The sequence below is a fragment of the Nycticebus coucang genome, chromosome 14 (assembly GCF_027406575.1).
Source record: "Nycticebus coucang isolate mNycCou1 chromosome 14, mNycCou1.pri, whole genome shotgun sequence".
In the NCBI taxonomy this organism is placed as follows: domain Eukaryota; kingdom Metazoa; phylum Chordata; class Mammalia; order Primates; family Lorisidae; genus Nycticebus; species Nycticebus coucang.
Window position 1 is genome coordinate 53,158,692 of NC_069793.1, and position 18,729 is coordinate 53,177,420.

Here is an 18,729-nt window from a genome sequence, read left to right on the forward strand (position 1 = left end):
GCTGTGGCTGCAGACCTACATATTTCACTTAATAAGACATATACATCATAAGGCAGTTAGCCTAAGACTGCAGGACACTGCCCGCCGTTCTCCCAGCCGGGGTGCCCGAGGCTCTGTCAGCCACCGGCCTGGCTCCCTGCCAGGGGCCGCCCCCCCAACTCCAACACAGAGCATCCCTGAAAGGAACTGCACAGACAAAGCCTTCTTGAGTTTGCTGTGTTTTGCTGCATTTTGAATACCACCTGTTGATCGGCACAGACCAGTTACCCCCGATGGGAGGCAGCAGGACAGAGGGTTTGCAGTCAGACAGGTCTGGTTCAAATCTTGAACAGGCCACTTCCCAGACAAATGTCTAAATGTCTGTGGGCCTCAGTCTCTTCCTCTGTTAAACAGGGTGCATTAATCCTGTGCTCATAGGGTGGAAAGAAGTCTAAGATATGTAAGTGTATTATCTGTCTAAGGGTAAAGTACTTTGAGCATGATAAACTCTCCCATTCTCTTAATATCCTCGTGACCACTCAGGTAAAATGCCATGACACCTGACTGATTTTTGGCTACCTCACCTGGTTTTTGCTGACTTCCGGTCTGAACACATAAAACTTCTCTGTTAAGCCCTTGAGCCTGCTTTGAGGGGTGACTTACATTATCTCCACATTATGGATAAGGAAACAAGAAGCCCAAAAGTGACTTGAACATAGTCACACGTATGATCAGCAGTGAAACTGATGGTATCTAGAACATCAGCTTCTGATGTCACCCCAGTCCCCCATTTTGGAGAGTGTCCCCTCAGATCTTTCTTGTTATCCAAGGACAATGGTCTATAGTCGGAGCTGAGTTCAGACCTGCCCCAGCAGGGACCGTAGAGTACAGGGCACTTATCTGGAAGCAGAGAGAGTGCTTGCTGAGAGATTGGAGTCATGGGCTCCCAACCCTCACAACCTAGGAAGGAGACGTTGCTGGGGTCCCAGAATCCCCAAGCTCTACGTTATCCAGAAGGCCAGACTGTGGAAGAGGGTCTTTTCCTCCCATGAGAGTCCCCACACTATGGTTGGCATGTCCCAAGAGAACCAGCCAGTGGGCTCCTGCCTCTGCACAATTTAGACTGGTATAATTCAATGTAGAAAACACCTCAGTGGCACTGCCCAGGTAGTCCCTGAGTGTTCAGATCCTGGCATCAGCATGAAAACACACTGCACTGCCAGGTCCCCATCTGTACCATCTACCTGCCCAGAACCACCCAAGGACACAGTTGCTACCGGTGCGCTCACACTTTGCCCCGTAGCAAGCTATATGCACTGCTTGGCCATTGTTGGGCCCAGCCCTAAAAGGACACTTATGCTACTGTGGCTCCAGGGAAAGCTCTGGCCCCAAACCTCAGTGAGGCAAGGCAAGTGTCTGGACTCAAGTTCTCAGCTGGCTGTCAGCGGAGCTGAGCAGGATTAGCCACGCTCACACATAGAGGAAGCAATGATGGCAGAGGTGTACTCATGTGCTCTTGGTTCTTGGCGAAAGACGTTCTCATCCTCCAAGAAAGGGTCTCCACTTATGAGCAAGTATAGCAGAGCAGGTTTATGATGCAGCCACTCCCAGAAACATTTGGTTTGGCAAATCGTAAATGGCAGGTGGAAAATTGTCGTCTAGATCTATCTGAGTCCACAGCTTGGGCTGTTTTCACTCCCAAGCAATCCACTCATCATCCCTGGGGCTGGCAGAGACTCCCAGCCACTGCCCTCCGCTGTGGGCCTCTCCTCCCCTGCATCTCCTCCACAGGCTGGGCTCTGACATGCACAGAGACGTGCTCACTTGTCCAGGAGCATAGTGAGCTCTTAATGCAAGCGACAGGGGAGGGTGGGTGAGGCAGATGCAGCCACAGGAGCAAGAGGTTCTGCTGGGTCTCAATCATTCTTCCTGGTAATCATTTTTAATCCAAAACGAAGGCACCAGATATCTTTTCAGAAGCAGAGTTCCCCCTTTCTTGTACTATTCCAACTCACACCCAAACTATATACATCAAATGACTTCTGGGCCTCTCAGTGGAGCCAGTGTCCAGCCTATAGCCCAGCCCATTAATCCACTAATAGGTCCCGTTAGTGCAACCTGCAGGCAGAAGCACCTGTGGGGTCACTTGTGTGGGCAGGGTGTCCCCTGGATCATTGAGCTCCATGTCTGGGAGATGGGGTGACTTTAGCTAATCCCGCTCTGGTGCCGAGTAGAGATGCAGGAGCATCTGGAAACAGACATGCCTGGCTTCTGAGCGGTGCCTTTAGCACTTACTGGCTGCGTGCCTTTGACGATTGTGTAAAACCGTAATGGTCCCAGTAACGCCATGTCATGGGGCATCTTTTATGTCTCAGGATGTACCCATTTGCATGATGGAAAGAGTGTGGGTTTCAGAGTCAGACTCCAGCTCTGCACTTGTCTGTGATGTTCTTGATTTGGGAACGCCATCCATTTCTTAGTTTTCCTCACACGCTCACCCAGTGTCCACTGTGTACCCTGGCCTGTGTGACATACAATGAGAGAAGACAGAGACCCCCACCTGGTGACCGACAGGGGAACCAGGCAGGGGAAGAAGCCACAGGAACGCCTTGTGCTAAGTGCCACCACCAGAGCCAGGGATGCTGGGGAAGCCTGGGCCAGTGGTATCCCACCCAGCCTTGGGTCAGGAAAGACTTCCAGAGGGGCAGATTAACTGAGAGCCGAAGGAAGAGGAAGATTTTGTTGGGCAAAGGAAGGCCAAAGCAGAGGGCAGCACGGGGAAGTGTCCACCCACAGAGAAAAAGGCCAGGCGAGCTTGTTATTACGCTACAGCTGCTTCACTGTTCAAAGAGATACTGTAACAGCCTGGCTGGTTATTTTGAGAATTAGGTGAGATACACAGAGAGGACTGCACGTGGTACCTGGCATGGACCGTATTTGTAAAAGCTGCTTTCCCTGAATGGCTTTCGGGAAGGTTAGAGCAGAAATAATAGCAGCGAATTATTGCACATTTGTTACTTGCCAGGCCCTATGCTAAGCACTTGTAGATACTGTTTCACTTAATCTTCATAACAACCCTATGAGGTAAGCACTGTTATTATTCCTATTTTAGAGAGAAGAAAACAGCCAGGAAGGAGTCATGTTGCTTTGTCCAAGTCTGCCCCGCTGGGGTCAGGCTTCCATCCACCTGCATCGTGGGGGAGGGATGCCACAGAGCCCGGGAGGACTCCATCAAAAGACACCCACTCCCTCATCCAGGGGCTGGCTTTAAGGACCCAGGAGAAAGCCAAGCCTAAAACCACGGCTTTCTGGGTCTTTCTCTTTGTAACAGCAGTTAACAGGTTTCCCTAATGCGTTACAGTGCTTGGCTTGGGATGTGACACCCACCCCTCTGTGGGCCACAGGACAAGAACAGAGTGGTTACATGTGCTCTTCCCACAAAGACAAGCCACACAGTCAGTTTAAAATAGAGGATTTGCTGCATAGATGCTACAGGGGCTCCTGCCTGGAGAGCTGGCACATATGATATTTCTTCAGAATCTCTAAACTTCCAAGTTTGGGATTAAGCTGTTGTTACTTGGTAGAAGAAAGGAAGCTCAAGAGAAAATAATTTGACTCTGTTCCTTCTGCCCTGTTAAAAATAGGGCATGCCCGGAGCACACATGGGCCCCCAATTATCTATTCCATTTCCTGCCCCTTCATTGGGTTCATCCCACCTCTTCCACAAACCATCAGGACTATAAAAGCCTAACCACTGCCCGTCTCTGGCCTTCCCCCAAAGATAGGGCCCACCTGTGGCCCACTGCCCTTTTCTCCCCTGGATTCTCATCTCCAATTCTGTTCTGAACAGAATACTTTGATTTCTAACAAGAGAAACCCAGCTGAGCTAGCTCAAGTTAAGATGAGAGTGGGGTGAAGATAACACAAACTTGCTTACAGGCGCAGGAACTGAGGGGCAGCTGGACATAGGCACTCCAGCTGGGAGGCCACTACAGCCTCATCTCTAATTCTGTCTTCTTGGGCAGCATGGAGTCCTGGATAGCAACCAGATTTCTCTCCTTGACATCACCCAAAACATCCCCCATACCCAGTCTAAATGACCTTGCAATTCTAATTTCCACCCTCTGCTGACCCGTCTCTGGGTCCCATTTGGCTTCTTAATATGTACAGGATAAGAAAATGATAAGATAATCAAATTCCAGAGTGAGAGAGAGAAGAGAGAGGGGTATAGAAACACAATGATTATTCCTTCTAAACTGGAGGTTGGGGCTCCCCACGGTCTACTCAGCTGTGTCTGGTGAGCAGGGCCCTGCGGACTCTAGGCTACCTTGTAGGGGGTTGAGAGTAGGCTTAAGAAAGAAGGGGACGTTGAATATTGGCTCTCTTACCCAGCATGTTCTATAAGTGGCCAAGATTGTGGCTCCATGTACCTACAGGTGAGGGTAAGAGATACCTCTCTCTTCTGTTCCCACCCTGGCTAATTCTCCCATCAGATGTCCTCCCTTGGAGGCCCCTCAGCTGATGGGACACCATGGGACTTGGCCAAGCCACTGCTCTATCTGCAGGAGGCAAAGATAGACCTGGTTCCAGACGGCCCCCAGGCCTGGAAAGAGCTAAGGTGCTGCCCATTTCCCCCAGTGCTCAAGAGCCAAGACTTCTCTCAGGGACCCTTGAAGGCCACTGTGCCACCCCGGGGAGGGGGAGGGTGAGGAAGCAGCACCATCTTGTGTGTGCATATGCGTGCGTGTCTCTTATTTTTAGAAGCTGAGACTATCTCAGCTTCTAAACCCAGCTCACTGTTTAACAAGATGTAAATGTTCCTTCAAAGGAGGCCAGTCTCCCGTCAGCACCTCTATGTAAGGCAAAAATTGGTCCTCGTTGGTTCTGCAGTGTTCAAGGGGCTGGTGGTGGAAATAGTCTGTCTCGGTGGAATTCTTGTTTCTCCAGCGTTAACACATTTGCTTTCTCTTTTCCTCCCTTTTTGGTGTGGCTGCTTCTCCTCTGACATTCAGCTGCAGAATTCCCTGAAGACAGATTTGTGTCTTGATCAGGGGCCAGATACGGAGAATGTTCCCATCATGTACATCTGCCATGGGATGACGCCCCAGGTGAGTCCCCTGAGGGATCCCTGTGCTGGGGTGTGCGTGCGCATGCCTGCTGCTGTGGGGAAGAAGGTCCTCAACTCGGTTGGGGCTGCTCTGGGACCGGGGGCCTCTGGGGCTCTTCGTTAGGAAGGGTCCTCATGAGCATAGGATTTACACCTGCCTTTCCTGGAAGGAGGCTGGGATGCTAGGATTCCAGGATTCCCTGGGATGGGGAGGAAGAAAAGGGGTACGTTTCTGAAGAGAAATACCTGCCTCCTTGGGGGAAACTCAGTACATCACGGTCCTGTTTTGGCAGCCAGGACATTCCTTGGCAGGACAAAGTCCAGGAGTTCCCTCAACTCCTCAAGATGTCAGAATTCCTTCAAATGTCATGGCGCAAGAATGGAATGGAAAAATAAATATCCAATGTACTCCATACTAATATGAAATCAATATATAAAAAATTACACTCATAAGAGTGTACACAATTACACTCATTACTCTCGTAATGCTCATAAGAAAAATGAAACACTAATATAGTCCAGTCTGCAGGTAGAGGGGAGTGGGAGGGAGAGGGGAGGACATATGGCGGAGGGAGGGAGGGCATGAGGTGGGATCTCACCTAAGGTGCACACTGTGAGGCTGTATGACACGCCCCCGGGTGAGGGGCTCTTCTACAAATGGAACTTTACCCTGAAAGTGAGAATAATGTAACCTAAAAATCGTATCCTCTTATTAATTTGAAAAAATAAAAAAAAATACTCAAAAAAAGCAAAAAATGCCATGGCATGGTCTTCAGAACTGCCCTGCAGCAGATCATAACTGGGGCCAAAACCTTATGACCGTGGGACTCCTTTCCAGCTTTTCCTCTGGTCTTCTTCTAGTGGAGAATGAGGAGAAGCAACCAGAAAAATAAGTTGTCCTTAAAAATTCTGCATCCACAGTCTAGGCTTCAGATACCCAAAGAGGATGCTGATACACGGGCAAGAGAAAAGGTCTATTCAACAAAGTACTATAAACAACCATTGACCCAGAGTGCCACAGGACGATCTGTTCTAAATTGATAATGTTCCTAGTGTTTACTTAACTCCAGAAGTGCACAATGATGAAAAAATATATTTCAGCATACATGTATATGTGTGCAATTGAAATTCTGTTTTTAAAAGAACTATTATCTGTCAGAACACATGACTAAAGAATATCACGATGTATGTTACCCTGTGAGTAAACAAGGAGACCTCCCGGAGATTGTCCACTGTGACCTACCACCTTGTCCTTTTCATGGGCTGAATTGCTCTCACATCACTGGCTGGTCAATTGCAGATCTGCAGATTATGCTATCCCCACACCAACTGGTATGGTGAATCATTTTGCATTGTTGCAAGGGTGCAGCATTTGTAATGGGTGGCTATCTGTGTAACTTTTTTTTTTTTTGAGTCAGAGTCTCACTTTCTCACCCTGGGTAGAGGGCTGTGTCATCTTAGCTCACAGCAATCTCAAACTCCTCAGCCTCTGAGTAGTTGGGACTAAAGGTGCCTGCCACAACGCCCAGTTCTTTTTAGAGATGGGGTCTCGCTCTGGCTCAGGCTGGTCTCGAACCTGTGAACTCAGGCAATCCATTCACCTCAGCCTCCCAGAATGCTAGGATTACAGGCGTGAGCCACTGTGTGTGACCTTTTTACTGAAGTATGGCATATATACAGAAAATAGATGGATTATACATGTACAGCTAAATGAATGAACACAACCATGCCACCAAGTCAAGAAAAAGAGTATTGCTGTCTATTTTGGATTTTACATAAATAGGATCATATGGTGTAGACTTCCTCATGAGGTTTCTTTCTTTCCTTTGTCATTTTACAGGGTATCCTTAAACCAGAAATCGCCCATAAAGTCACTATACATAGGGAAATGGGAAATCATAGCTAAATGTACCTTTATTTACAAAATATTCTCTATGCACTGGCCACCTTTGTGCAAAATTTTATAATACTATTTTGTAAATAAAGGTACATTTAGCTTTGATTTCCCATTTTCCCTATGGATGGAGATGTTATGGGCAACTTTTGGGATGCTCATGTTACATGTAGTTGTATTTTTTTTATTACTCTGTGATATTCCATTTTATGAATATATCACAATTTGCTGTGTATTATATTATTGATAGAGACTTAGGCCAGTTAGGAAATATTGTGACTTCTGCTGCAGTGAACATCTTTGCTCATGTCTTTTTGTGCATGTATATATTCAATTCTTTCAGGTTTATACCTAGGGGTAGAATTGCTGGGTCATAGGGTTGACATATGTTCACGTTTAGTAGATGCTCTCTGTAGTAGTCTGATCGTGCTGCCAAAACAAAGTATCACAGTCTGGGTGACTTAAACCAAAGAAACTTATTTTATCACTGTTCTGGAAGTTGGGAATTTCAAGATCAAGGTCTGGAGGTCTGGCCGATTCAGTTTCTGGAGAGGGCTCTCTTCCTGGCTTGCAGATGGCCACTTTCTTGTGTGTCCTCACGTGGGGAGAGGGAGTCAGTGTTCACAAATGAGCCCTCTCGTATCCCGTTAGATCAGTGCTCTACCCTCACCACCTCACTTAACCTTAACTTGAAGATTTGGGAAATTCTCAGCCTATCCACATTGCAAAAAAAAAAAAAAATGTAAAAGCTTGTCCTGAAGAGAATACTAAGGGTGAGACTCGCGGATTTGGTCAGCCTTCTCAGCAGAAGCCAGGAATAAAGATGAGATTTCTCCAGTGGAGGCACTGCTGGTTTGAACTAAAGGGGAAGAGAAAGTGGGATAGAATTAAGGAAGCTTATTGGCCTTGGATTCTGTAAGACCATATAGGCCATGGAGCTATTTGGCTGCAAATGTGCACTATTCCTCAAGAAAAGAAGAGAATTAGCTGAAGGCACTTCAGGGTTCATCAGAGCTGCCATTTCACCACAGATGCAGGGGCTGGGGCTACTCCACAGAGCCACAGCAGTAACAGGCTACCCCAGTGGGCCTGGAAGACAGAGCATTGAGCCAAAGGACCTTTCAGCCTTCAGATCAAAGGGGACTTGCCTTGGTAAGGTTTTAGATTTCATTGGGACTCATCTCTCCCAATTTCTCCTTTTGGAATAAGCAACGGCTATTCTATGCCTGTCCCACAATTACATTTAGAAAGCACATAACTTGTCTAATTCCACAAGCTCACATTTGGAGAGAAATTTTGCCTTGGGATGAATTGTACTTAACTCTCACCCATACCTGATTTAGATGATATTTAGTGGAAACTTTAGACTTTAGAGTAGGTGCTGGAATGAAGAAGGAGTTGGGGATGTTGACACGGAATGACTGCATTTTGTATGTCATAAGGACACGCATTTTGGAGAGCCAGGGGCAGAACGTGAAGAACTGCACTGTGCTCCTCCTCTAAAGTCCTAAGCTGAAATCTTTAGCTTGGTAGTGTTTGGACTCAGGAGGTAATAGGCTCAAGTGAGATCATAGGGTAGAGTCCTGAGCTGATAGTGTCCTTATGAGAATAGACACCAGCAAGTTTGCTTGCAGACTCTGCTATATGAAGGACACAGGGATAAAGCACCCCCCTGCAAGCCAAAAAGCAGGCCCTCAGCAGAAACCAAGTTGGCCAGCATCTTGAACTTGGACTTCCAGCCTCCATAACTGTGAGAAAATAAATTCCTGTTATTTAAGTCACCCACTCTATGATATTTTGATGACAGCTTGAGCTAACTAGTACACTGGCAAACAGTTTTCCAAAGTTGTCCCAATTTTTACACCCACCAGCTTTATATTAGAGTTCTAGTTGTTCTACATCCTTGCCAACATTTGGTGCTATCTGTATTTTTAGTTATAGCCATTGTGGTGGGTGTATAGTGCTAACACATGGTGATTCTAATTTGCATTTCTCTAGTTATTAAGGTTAAGCACCAGGATTCTCAGCTCAGCACATCCCCATGTTGTTTTTCGATATGAACCAAGATGACCAGATCACAAGTAGTTGGCCTTTTGGTAAATCGCTTCCCTGCTTTCTGACACTTCCAGTCTTCTCTGGACCCCCAGACAAGTGTTCAGTGTTTCCTCTCTGGGATAGTGAGTGTTGGCCTGAGCAGAGGCTGCCAGTCCTCTCCCAGCTGCAGATGATTCACTAGGGGACATTCTGTGTGGTAGTTAGAGCATGGATTCTGGGGCCAGATTGCCTGAATCTAAACGCCAGCTTTGAAACTTGGCCTATTTTCTTAGTTGTAGAATATGGATTAGTGACAGTATAGACCATAAAGTTTGTTATGAAGATTTAATACCTGTAAAGTACATAAAATGGTAGCTGGCGTATAGTAGGTGCTCAGTAAGTGTTAGCTATTAGTCTTGCTATAATGACGATGCTACCATTGTTACTCCTCATTGAGTCTGCCTCTTGCTCAGTGTAAATACCATCAAGGATCTAGCTGCAACCCGTGCTGGACTGACTTTCCCTGACCTTGTGTGCCATCTGCCATGGGTGTCTGTTCTGGTCAAAGCCTACCCACTGACTATTGGAGCATCTCTGAGCTGCTGTAGCAGCAAAGTGCAGTAACATCAGGGAAAGGGCAGTGAAGTGGGTGTTAGGAGGCCTGAGCCCAAGGCTTGGTCTTCCCACACATTTGCACTGTCACCATAACTTTCTTTGGACTTTTGTTTTACTCTTTTATTGGAATTTAATTTTACACTAAAGTACACAAATCTTAAGTATACAGTTGAACGAATTCCTAAATTTATTTCCACAGTACGGTCATCATCTAGATCAAGCCTGTCATCCCCAAGGGCTTTTTCATTTCTTCTCTTGGTCAGATCTCCACCCAGAGGTTGTGACTGTCTGCTCTCTCTCTCACCATTGATGTGTATCTTCTGAGTCTGTCATCCTGTCTGTAAATGATGAAGCTACTCTGAAAATCTGCTTATCTCCACTTCCTTTGTTCTGAGATTGGGTTGGTCTGGGAAGCTGTGAGTGTGTACCATGTTTGCCGGGAATGCTGGAACCTACCCTCATAGATCAGCTTCTTGATGTGGAGCCACAGCAAGTCTCAAAGACTCGGGTCTCCCTTCTTCATCCCCAAAGCCACAGAACACTTGTGCAACTCGGCTGCCAGGGAACACTGAGGCCCAGTTGCCCTCTCCTGCCAGGCTGTGCTGAGATGCACAATTCTCAGCACCCAGGGTAAGGAGGCCTGGGACCCTCCTCCACTCAGGATGAGCACAGGACCAGGGGATGAGTGAAGGATGAAGAGGCAGGGATTTGGCTGACAAGGACTTCACTGATCATGGAAGGGCTATTTGAGAATAAAATCAGGGCATATCTCAGAAGGAGGCTGTAGACAGATCCAGGATTCTCTGAACCCCCCAGACTTGGTCCAAATCAGATGTTTGATGTGCATTTCTAGGGATGTTGCTGCCTGGAACAGCTCCTGCAAAATCTTTCTTGTTCCCATGGCCACACAGGGCAGGTACATATAGATGAGACTGCCACCTGCAGTTGCACACATCATGTACTGCACAACTCTAGGAGAGGGATGTGACCCTGCGCATCTTCTGGAGAATACAGGCCAGCTTGTGGGACCAGTCTTCTGGCCTCTGCTAGGAAACCTCACAGGTTCTTCCTTGAGCATCGCTGTTGATAGGAAGCCTGAAAGTGTTGGAAGGCAAATGATGAGGGGATGCAAAGTAGTTGAGAATCAGACTAGCTGGGTTCAAATCCCAGGCATACCACTTACTGTGTTCCTTGGGTAGATGCCAAAAGCTCCTCATGCCTTAATATCCTTACCTATAAAACAGAGGTCACGTTAGTACTCTGTAGGCTGGTTATGAGGATTCAATAAATGGATGCACATAAAGCCTTTAGACAATGAAATCTACCACATGGCCATTGTTTACTAAACGTTGGCTGTTATTATTATTACAAGATCCGTAAAGAAACTCAAGACTGTGTCCTTGAGCTAAAAGAATAGGAGTTGTTTAGCCTAGGAAAGAACAAATTCTAAGGAGACATTAAAACTGCTTCCAAATGGTAAGGACACAGATTTTCAGCTGAGTGGAAGAAACCTCTTCAGAATCATTGGCTTGGGAGATACTAACTTCGCCATTGTCAGTGCCCTGCTGAGTCTGGCAGGCTCCAGGGACAATAAGAAGAGTTTCTATGTCAGGGAGGCTCTTGGGCTAAGAAATCTCTAAGGGTACTCCCATCCTGGAATTTTTGACTTTTTAATTCATTACCTTTTAAAAAATATTTTCAAAAATCAATGAGAGTCTCCCACATGCCAGATACTATTCATTGCCCTGGGAGACAGTGATCAATCAGAGGAAAAGCACCACCGTTATGAAGCTGCATTCTAGCGCTGGAGACAGATAATTGTCTATTTTCTACTCCTCAAGTCCTCACTACAGCCTTGGGCTTATTTATTTCTTGAACACTGAAGATGTGGCTACATTTGAGCTTTATGACTTGGATTTTAGGCAGCCATGGCCAAGAAGGGTGATGGTGGAAGAGGGCCAGGAAGGCGGGACCACAGGCTGCCCCCTACATCCTGCCGACTTTGCAAGGTGGTTAATGAATTCTGAGTGCCTTCGAAAACCTGAGTATCTGTAGGCATTTTCTAAAGAAGAATGTTAAAATAAAATGGACAGATTAGATACAAAAGTGGTTAACGTCCTACAGGGAAATAAAATTACAGCCTTTCATGTGATTTTTTTCCACCCAGGAGCCTAGGAGCTAGAGTAGAACTCTGTAGTGTCTGAGTACTAATCAAAAGGTAAATAGCAAAGTGAAACAGGTACATTCTCTTGGAAAATTACATACTCTTGGGTGGGCCTATTAATGCACCTGTATCACATTGAAAGGACAGGCTACCTCCCCCTTCCCTTTTGGCCTTATTTTTAGGTTTTAGATTTATATATATATACTCTTTTCACAAAGTTTGTTGAAAGTCAAAGACTCTCCAGGCCCTTAGTGACTCAGTGACCCCAGTGGATCCACAGTCTGACCGCGTGACCTTTCCCTCGCCTAGTTTCCGAGGGCTGCCATAACAAGGCACCACAGACAGAATGGTTCATTAAACACAGAGGTTTATCATCTCACTGTTGCAGAGCCTACAAGTCCAAGGTCAAGGTGTCAGGAACGCCCTTGGCAAGGATCTGCTCCACCTCTGTCCTGGTGAGTTCTGCTGGCTCCTTGGCTGGTGGTAATGGAACTCCACTCTATGTGTAGCCTTTTCTGTGTCCTTTTGTTTTTTTTTTTTTTTTTTTTTGTAGAGACAGAGTCTTACTTTATTGCCCTTGGTAGAGTACCATGCCGTCACAGCTCACAGCAACCTCCAGCTCCTGGGCTTAGGCGATTCTCTTGCCTCAGCCTCCCAAGTAGCTGGGACCACAGGCTCCCGCCACAACACCTGGCTATTGTTTGTTGCAGTTTGGCCAGGGCTGGGTTTGAACCCACCACCCTCGGTATATGTGGTTGGCACCCTACTCACTGAGCCACAGGCACCACCCTCTGTGTCCCTTTTTTTTTTTTTTTTTGTGTCCCTTTTTTATAAGGACAGTACTCACCTTGGATTGGGGCTCACCCTACTCTAGTCTGCCCTCATCCAAACTGGACAAATGATATCTGCAATGCCTCTATTTCCCAATAAGGTCACATTTGGAGGTACCTGAAATTAGGACTTGAGCATATCAACTTGGGGGGGATAAAATTTAACCCACAGCACAGCCAAAGGGGAAGAGTGTAACTCAAAATCTGATTTTTACTCTCTCAGCTGGATAGTGCTTCATGTCACTCCCTCTTAGGTGTCACTGGACCGTCCTAGTAACATGGACCTGCCTGACTGCAGAGAGCTGGTGAGCGATGGCTTTCTGTGTGCCCAGGCAGCCTGTCTCTGTCAGGACAACTTAGAAATTTTCTAAGTCAGTTTTACCTCAGACAAATAGGAAAATAAGCAAATGATGTCTTGGATATAAGTTGACTGGCCTGAGGTCACACTAGAAGTTGGGAAAGGTGGGGGTGCAGTATTTTAACTTCCAGTTCACCTCCATTGCTTCCTTCATTCCTTCATCAGATCCATGACCGGTTTGTCTTTCATGAAGTCTTCATATTTAAGCTTCATTTCCCTTAAGGAACAAATTTAGGCTAGTGATAGGAATGGTTTTGCAACCAGAGCAACTTAGAGTGGGACCCCGAGTGGCCCAAAGACAGCTTAGTGTAGGCAGAGGGACAGATTTCACATCTGTGTCTAAACCCTTCGAGAGATTCTGCTTCAATGTCACTTTAAAAGTTCACTCTGACTTAGTGATATTCCCAGGTCTCAGAGAAGGCCCTGGATTGGAGAAACCATAGTGCGACTAATCAAGTTAGTGAAGGGAAGCTGCTGAGAAGCGTGCTAATTGGTTAATGTGTAAACGTAACCATTTTATTTAAATGAGCAGTAAATTTCGAGCAATCCTCAAAATAACTGAGAATATTAGCCCTAATTAGTGTAATAGCCTGTAAAATTCCTTCTGATGAAAACATACAATAATGAAGTCTCCCCACAGGCTCCATATTCAATCAAACACTCTCACTCATTCACTATTTGTTCACTCACCAAATATGCACTATTATTTTATGCCAAGCATGGTGAGAGGGAGCTTTGCTAGGGTCTCTGCCCTAGAGGAGTCATGTTCTGGAGAGGGAGGGGGCACTGAGGTAACCCCATAGGATGAAACCTTGCAACCTACTGCCCCAAACCATCTTCCCATTAGCCCACCAAAGGAGAGCAGAGGGGACAAGATGGGGTCTGGGGACTTCTCCCATTCTTTCTGCTTAAATTTCTGTAGAAGACTATACTGTAAAAGACATAGGTGGAAAGGAGGGCTTTTCTTATTAGAAGGGAAATTCTTGGCTGTAGAAGAACAAAGATGGAAGGGATTCTAATTCCGTCTTAAGTTTTTGAAACACAGAAGCTGCCGCATTTATGTTTTAGGAAGTGCTTTGACTCATGGTATAGAGATTAGAGCTAAGATGAAAGAAGTATTCCATTTTAACCTGGAGACAAATTCCAAGATACCACAGTCCCTCTCCTGCTTGGCAATGACCCCATGGCAGCAGATGCATTAAAGGCCTCTCATGGATTGTGCTTACAAAGACCTTCCATGGACATCTCAGGGACAATTGCAAAAGTTTTACTCTGTGGGCCAAAAACTCAAATGGCTAGCCATTTCCTATGACCTTTGGCAGATCTCTTCACTTTTCTGTGATTTTTTTTACTTTAAATCAATAAGAATACCAGGAACGAAGCAGCTTTACAGTTTCGAAAAACTCCCTGAATTTATTTCTTGGCTCTAAAGTCATGAAATGTGCCCTGCATGACTCTAATGGCCCCGGCGGTGGCTGATGAATGGTGATGCGAGCCCCTACAGGTATGGTTTGGGGGAACCTCATGCAGTCCTGAGGCTCTGTCTTGTCACCTCCAGCACTGCATTAACTAATCCAGGGTCACTTGGATCTATTCATTTGTTGTCCTGTGAGCTATTGCCTTGCATAGTTCCAGGGACCCTGTTCACATGGGTAATGGGTGATGCAGGGCTGGCCCTGTGATGGCGCCGCTCTCTTGCACCCTCTGGGCAGCCATCTCTCAGCTCCTGCCTGTGGCATGACAAGGTGGAAAGAATGTGAGCAGAGGGTCAGCGGCAGAGATCAAGTTCCACTCCTGCCCATACTACGTATGTGGATGAAACAAGTGACTGGATCTTTCCAACCCCAGTTAGGTTCTAATCTGTGAAATCAGAATGGTAATGTACACTTCCCTGAATTATCATGAGGGCTCTAATGGCCTGTACATGACAATGTCTGTCTGTGTCTGGTATGTACTGGTAGGTGTCATCATGTCACACCTAAGAGCGATCTCTGCAAGGGTAAAGAAGGGAGACATTAGCGGCTGGGAAGAGTTGGGCTGAGCATCCCATCTAGAGGCCCTGGGGTTGAGGTGGCTCCTTCATTCCTGCAGCCCTTTGAGGCATCCATGGAGAACAGGTGCCTAAAGCATCCTTCCTGCGTCCCAGAGCTCAGTGACTTACTCTTCCCCCATCTTCTCTCTAGTAAGTGATGAGTGAATAAGTTGATTCATTAACCCAGCCTGCAGTCTCCCCTCCAGCCCTGCTGAGCTTGCCCCGCCCCTGTAGGGGCCACCTGGATGTGAATCCTGGTTCTGCACTTATTAGCTATGACTTGGGACAGGATACTTAATTTCTCTTTGCCGCAAATGTCTGTAACTCAAAACAAAGACTAGTCAATTGAAAGTGCTACTTAAATATAGGTCATTACATATTTTTTTACGAATAAATATCGTGTTTATATAATATGTGCTTATGCATTTACTTCTGTATGGTCACATATACACACACGTGTAATTACTACTGACACTTTCAATATGCCGATTCAGTCATTCTTCAGACTAGCTTATCCTCATCTGGTCTCAAAGATGTAAAGATACAGCTAAGTCTCTGCCCTGGTAGGTGGTGGATACTGGCAGGAAGTGCTACAACACGATAACAGATGTTGCTGTGTCCCACCTGAGACCACCTCTCCGAGGGTGAAGGCTGGGAGGAGCAGGGCTGCAGTGTTATTTTCTCTACCAGCGCTGTGTCCCTTAGGTAACCATCTCAGGGCTCCCCGGGCATCACAGCCACAGAACCTGCCTGCAGTCAGCCCTGATTCCCGGTCCCCTGGAGCTGGTCTCTGTGCTCAGGGTAAGGTGAGCACCCAGCCGGTTTCTCACTCTGCTTTTGGAAAGCGCCTTGTTTCCATTTCTCTTTTGGTAATTGCAAAAGAGAGACTGAGCAGTCAGAAGTCCAGACGCACCAGCTCAGTCAGCCTGGGGTGCAGGCGGACAGGGATGGAGGGGATGGAGGGACCCGTTAGGCACGCGGATTCCACTGCCACAGTGCTAACCTACTCTTTGTAGCGAGTGATGGTGAACTCTGGGCAGCTCCGCAGCTTCCGTGCTAAAAAAAAATTAATAAAGCCACTTGATTTGTTATTCATTCTGCATGATTTGTTCTTTACTTCATGTCCAAATTCCACAATTAGCATCATAAACAGCGAGTCTTGTGTGACTTTTATTAACCTCCTGTGGGCGGGGAAGCAGCAGGCAGCAGCAGCCCCACAGCAGCCGGCATTCTGCCTCAAGGACAGAGAGGCTGAGTGAATCTTCCACCCTCCTCCACAGCCACAGGAGAGCTTTTTGTTCCCCAGGACTCTCTGGCTTTGGGGACAAGTCACCAAACCCAGGGAAAGATCCTACCTTGGCTCCGTGCTCTCTGATAAGTCTCTCACCTCTCTGAGCCTCAGTTTCCTGAGTAGTGAGATGGGGCAGGTGCTGAAAGTTAGAGGAAGTGACAAATATACATGTCACTCGCATGGAGTCTGGCTCAGAACGGGGCCCGGTCATGTGCGGCCCTTGTTTAAATTAGAGCAACCATTCAACAAACATTTGTGAAGATCTAAGATGGCTTGTACTTACTGTTTACTGTTTCTAGGCATCTTTCTATGTGCTTTGCGTGTATGACCTTGACAGCCCTTTGACGTAGGTAGTGCTATCACCCCATTTTTACAGGGAGACGATGGTGGCTCATGGCAGTTATGTAACTTGCTCAAGACCACACAGTTGTTAGTGCTAGACCCTGGCTTGGAACCCAGGTTGCCTAATTATAGAGCTTATGCTCAGAGCCTGACTCAGTACTACCTCCCTACGCTACTTAAACGTGTGGCCCTGCTCTTGGAAAGTGCTCAGGACAGAGTCAGGACAGTAAGCCACCACAGCCTGGTGTGACGCTGGCTGGGCACACAGGTGGCCTGCACTACACACCTGTTCATGAATAAAGGCCGTGCTGAGAGTATGGGGAGGGAATCACTGATTTAGTCAACCCCCCAGGCATTCTCTTCTTAGAAACTCAAGGAAAACTGAGCCTGCTTTGCAGCTTTCTCCCCAGAAATACCAATAGCAGGTCCCTGAGACTGGGCTGGAGGAGATTTGAAAATACCTCTCAGTCAACACTGCCCTTCCCCATCCACACTGGGTGAGGACACAAGCTCTCTCTGGGCTCAGGAGGGCTGTCTGCACCTGTCTCTTTTATTTGGAGTTCTCCACTTTCCCCTGAGGACCTGGGGCAGTCATCTCCCTCCCCGTTGGGAGACCTTTAATCTCTGCACCCCAGGGCCAAAGCCCCTGCTTCCTTCCTTCCTCTTATTCTTCCAGCTTCAGCCTCTGACCCACTTCCTCAGGACAGTCTGTCCTGACCACCCATCCACGGTTCTATTACTGGCTCTTGGATTTCCATCCCTTGCTTGATTCCATCCCAGCCCTTGTACTGGGTGATCACATATGCTTTGGTTTACTTGGTCATGGTCTCTCTCCACCACCAGCTAGGAAGTTCTCTGAAGGCAAGGGTCTCATTTATCTCCAGCCTATCCCTAGTATGCTGCTCCCCTGCTTAACAAATGCCTCTGCTAATAAGGTTGTTGGATTTTCCAGTAAATAAAGGAGCAACCCTCCTCACAAAAACCTCCAAGCAGCTTGCCCAGACACACTGGCTTTGCCACCTCTCAGGCTTAATCCAAAGCCTGGTTCTTTATCTGTAATGTGAGTAAAACCATCTACCCTGCAGAGGTTTTGTGAGGAATAAATGGAGAAATGCAGTTGACCCTTGAACAACATGGGTTTGCACTCATAGGTCCATTATATGTGGTCTTTCTTCCACCTGCGTAACTCCTGAGCCAGCAAGACCAGCCACTCCTCTTCCTCCTCCTCCTCAGCTCACTCAACATAAAGACCCTTGTGATGGGCCACTTCCACTTTAGTGAATATATTTTCTCTTCCTTATGACTTTCTTATGAAATTTTCTTTTCTCTAGCTTATTTTATTGTAAAAATATAGTATACAACACATGTAACATGCAAAATATGTGTTGATCAACTGTGTATGTTCTCACTATGGCTTTCAACAGTAGGATATTCAGTTTTGGGGAATCAAGTTATACACGATTTTTGACTACACAAGGGTCAGCACCCCAACACCTGCCTGGTTCAGGGGTCAACTGTATATAGGATGCTTAGCACCACGGCTGGCATAGTGGAAGCCCTCAGTCAATGTATGGTCATCGCTATTGGTGTTAGTGTTAGTTATTACTGGTCAAGATCAGAGCTGGTGGGATCTGTACCGCTTCTTTCAGACTCGGTATCTTTTCATGGAGATCTGGAAATAGGTGCTTGAGAGATGTGCTCTCTTTCCTCCTGGGATGGAAGCCAGACCTTAATAATCTTTCTTGGTGACTGGCCAATTGCTGTGGGCACAGGTTGGGCAGGTGTGGAGGGAGCCTCCTTCCATCAGCGCCTCTCCTGCCATTGTTGCACAGGAAGCTGGCCTACTTTTCCACTTGACCCAACCCCAGGCAAAATAATTGTTAAACTCCTCAGACTCCAGGGGCTGGCTTATTTCATCAGCGTTTTTCCTTTGCAGCTTTCTGTAACTCACTCCCCCACTCAAAGTGGTCTTACAGAACTGCACCCAGGAGAGGCCAGGACACAAACTGCAAGCCAGTGAGGTAGTGTGAGTTGCAAGCATTCCATCACCTGAATGGCAAAGAGGCAGAGCCCTCCCTGAAAG

At 46.8% G+C, this 18,729-nt stretch overlaps 1 protein-coding gene across 1 annotated transcript in view; it reads left to right on the forward strand.

Moving 5' to 3' along the window:
• GALNT18 (polypeptide N-acetylgalactosaminyltransferase 18) overlaps positions 1-18,729 on the forward strand; it is a 359,927-nt gene that overhangs the window by 301,649 nt on the left and 39,549 nt on the right. Inside the window, exon 9 of the mRNA XM_053561579.1 lies at positions 4,992-5,087. Within this exon, the coding sequence (XP_053417554.1) occupies positions 4,992-5,087 (96 nt within the window). The remainder of the gene's footprint in view (positions 1-4,991; positions 5,088-18,729) is intronic.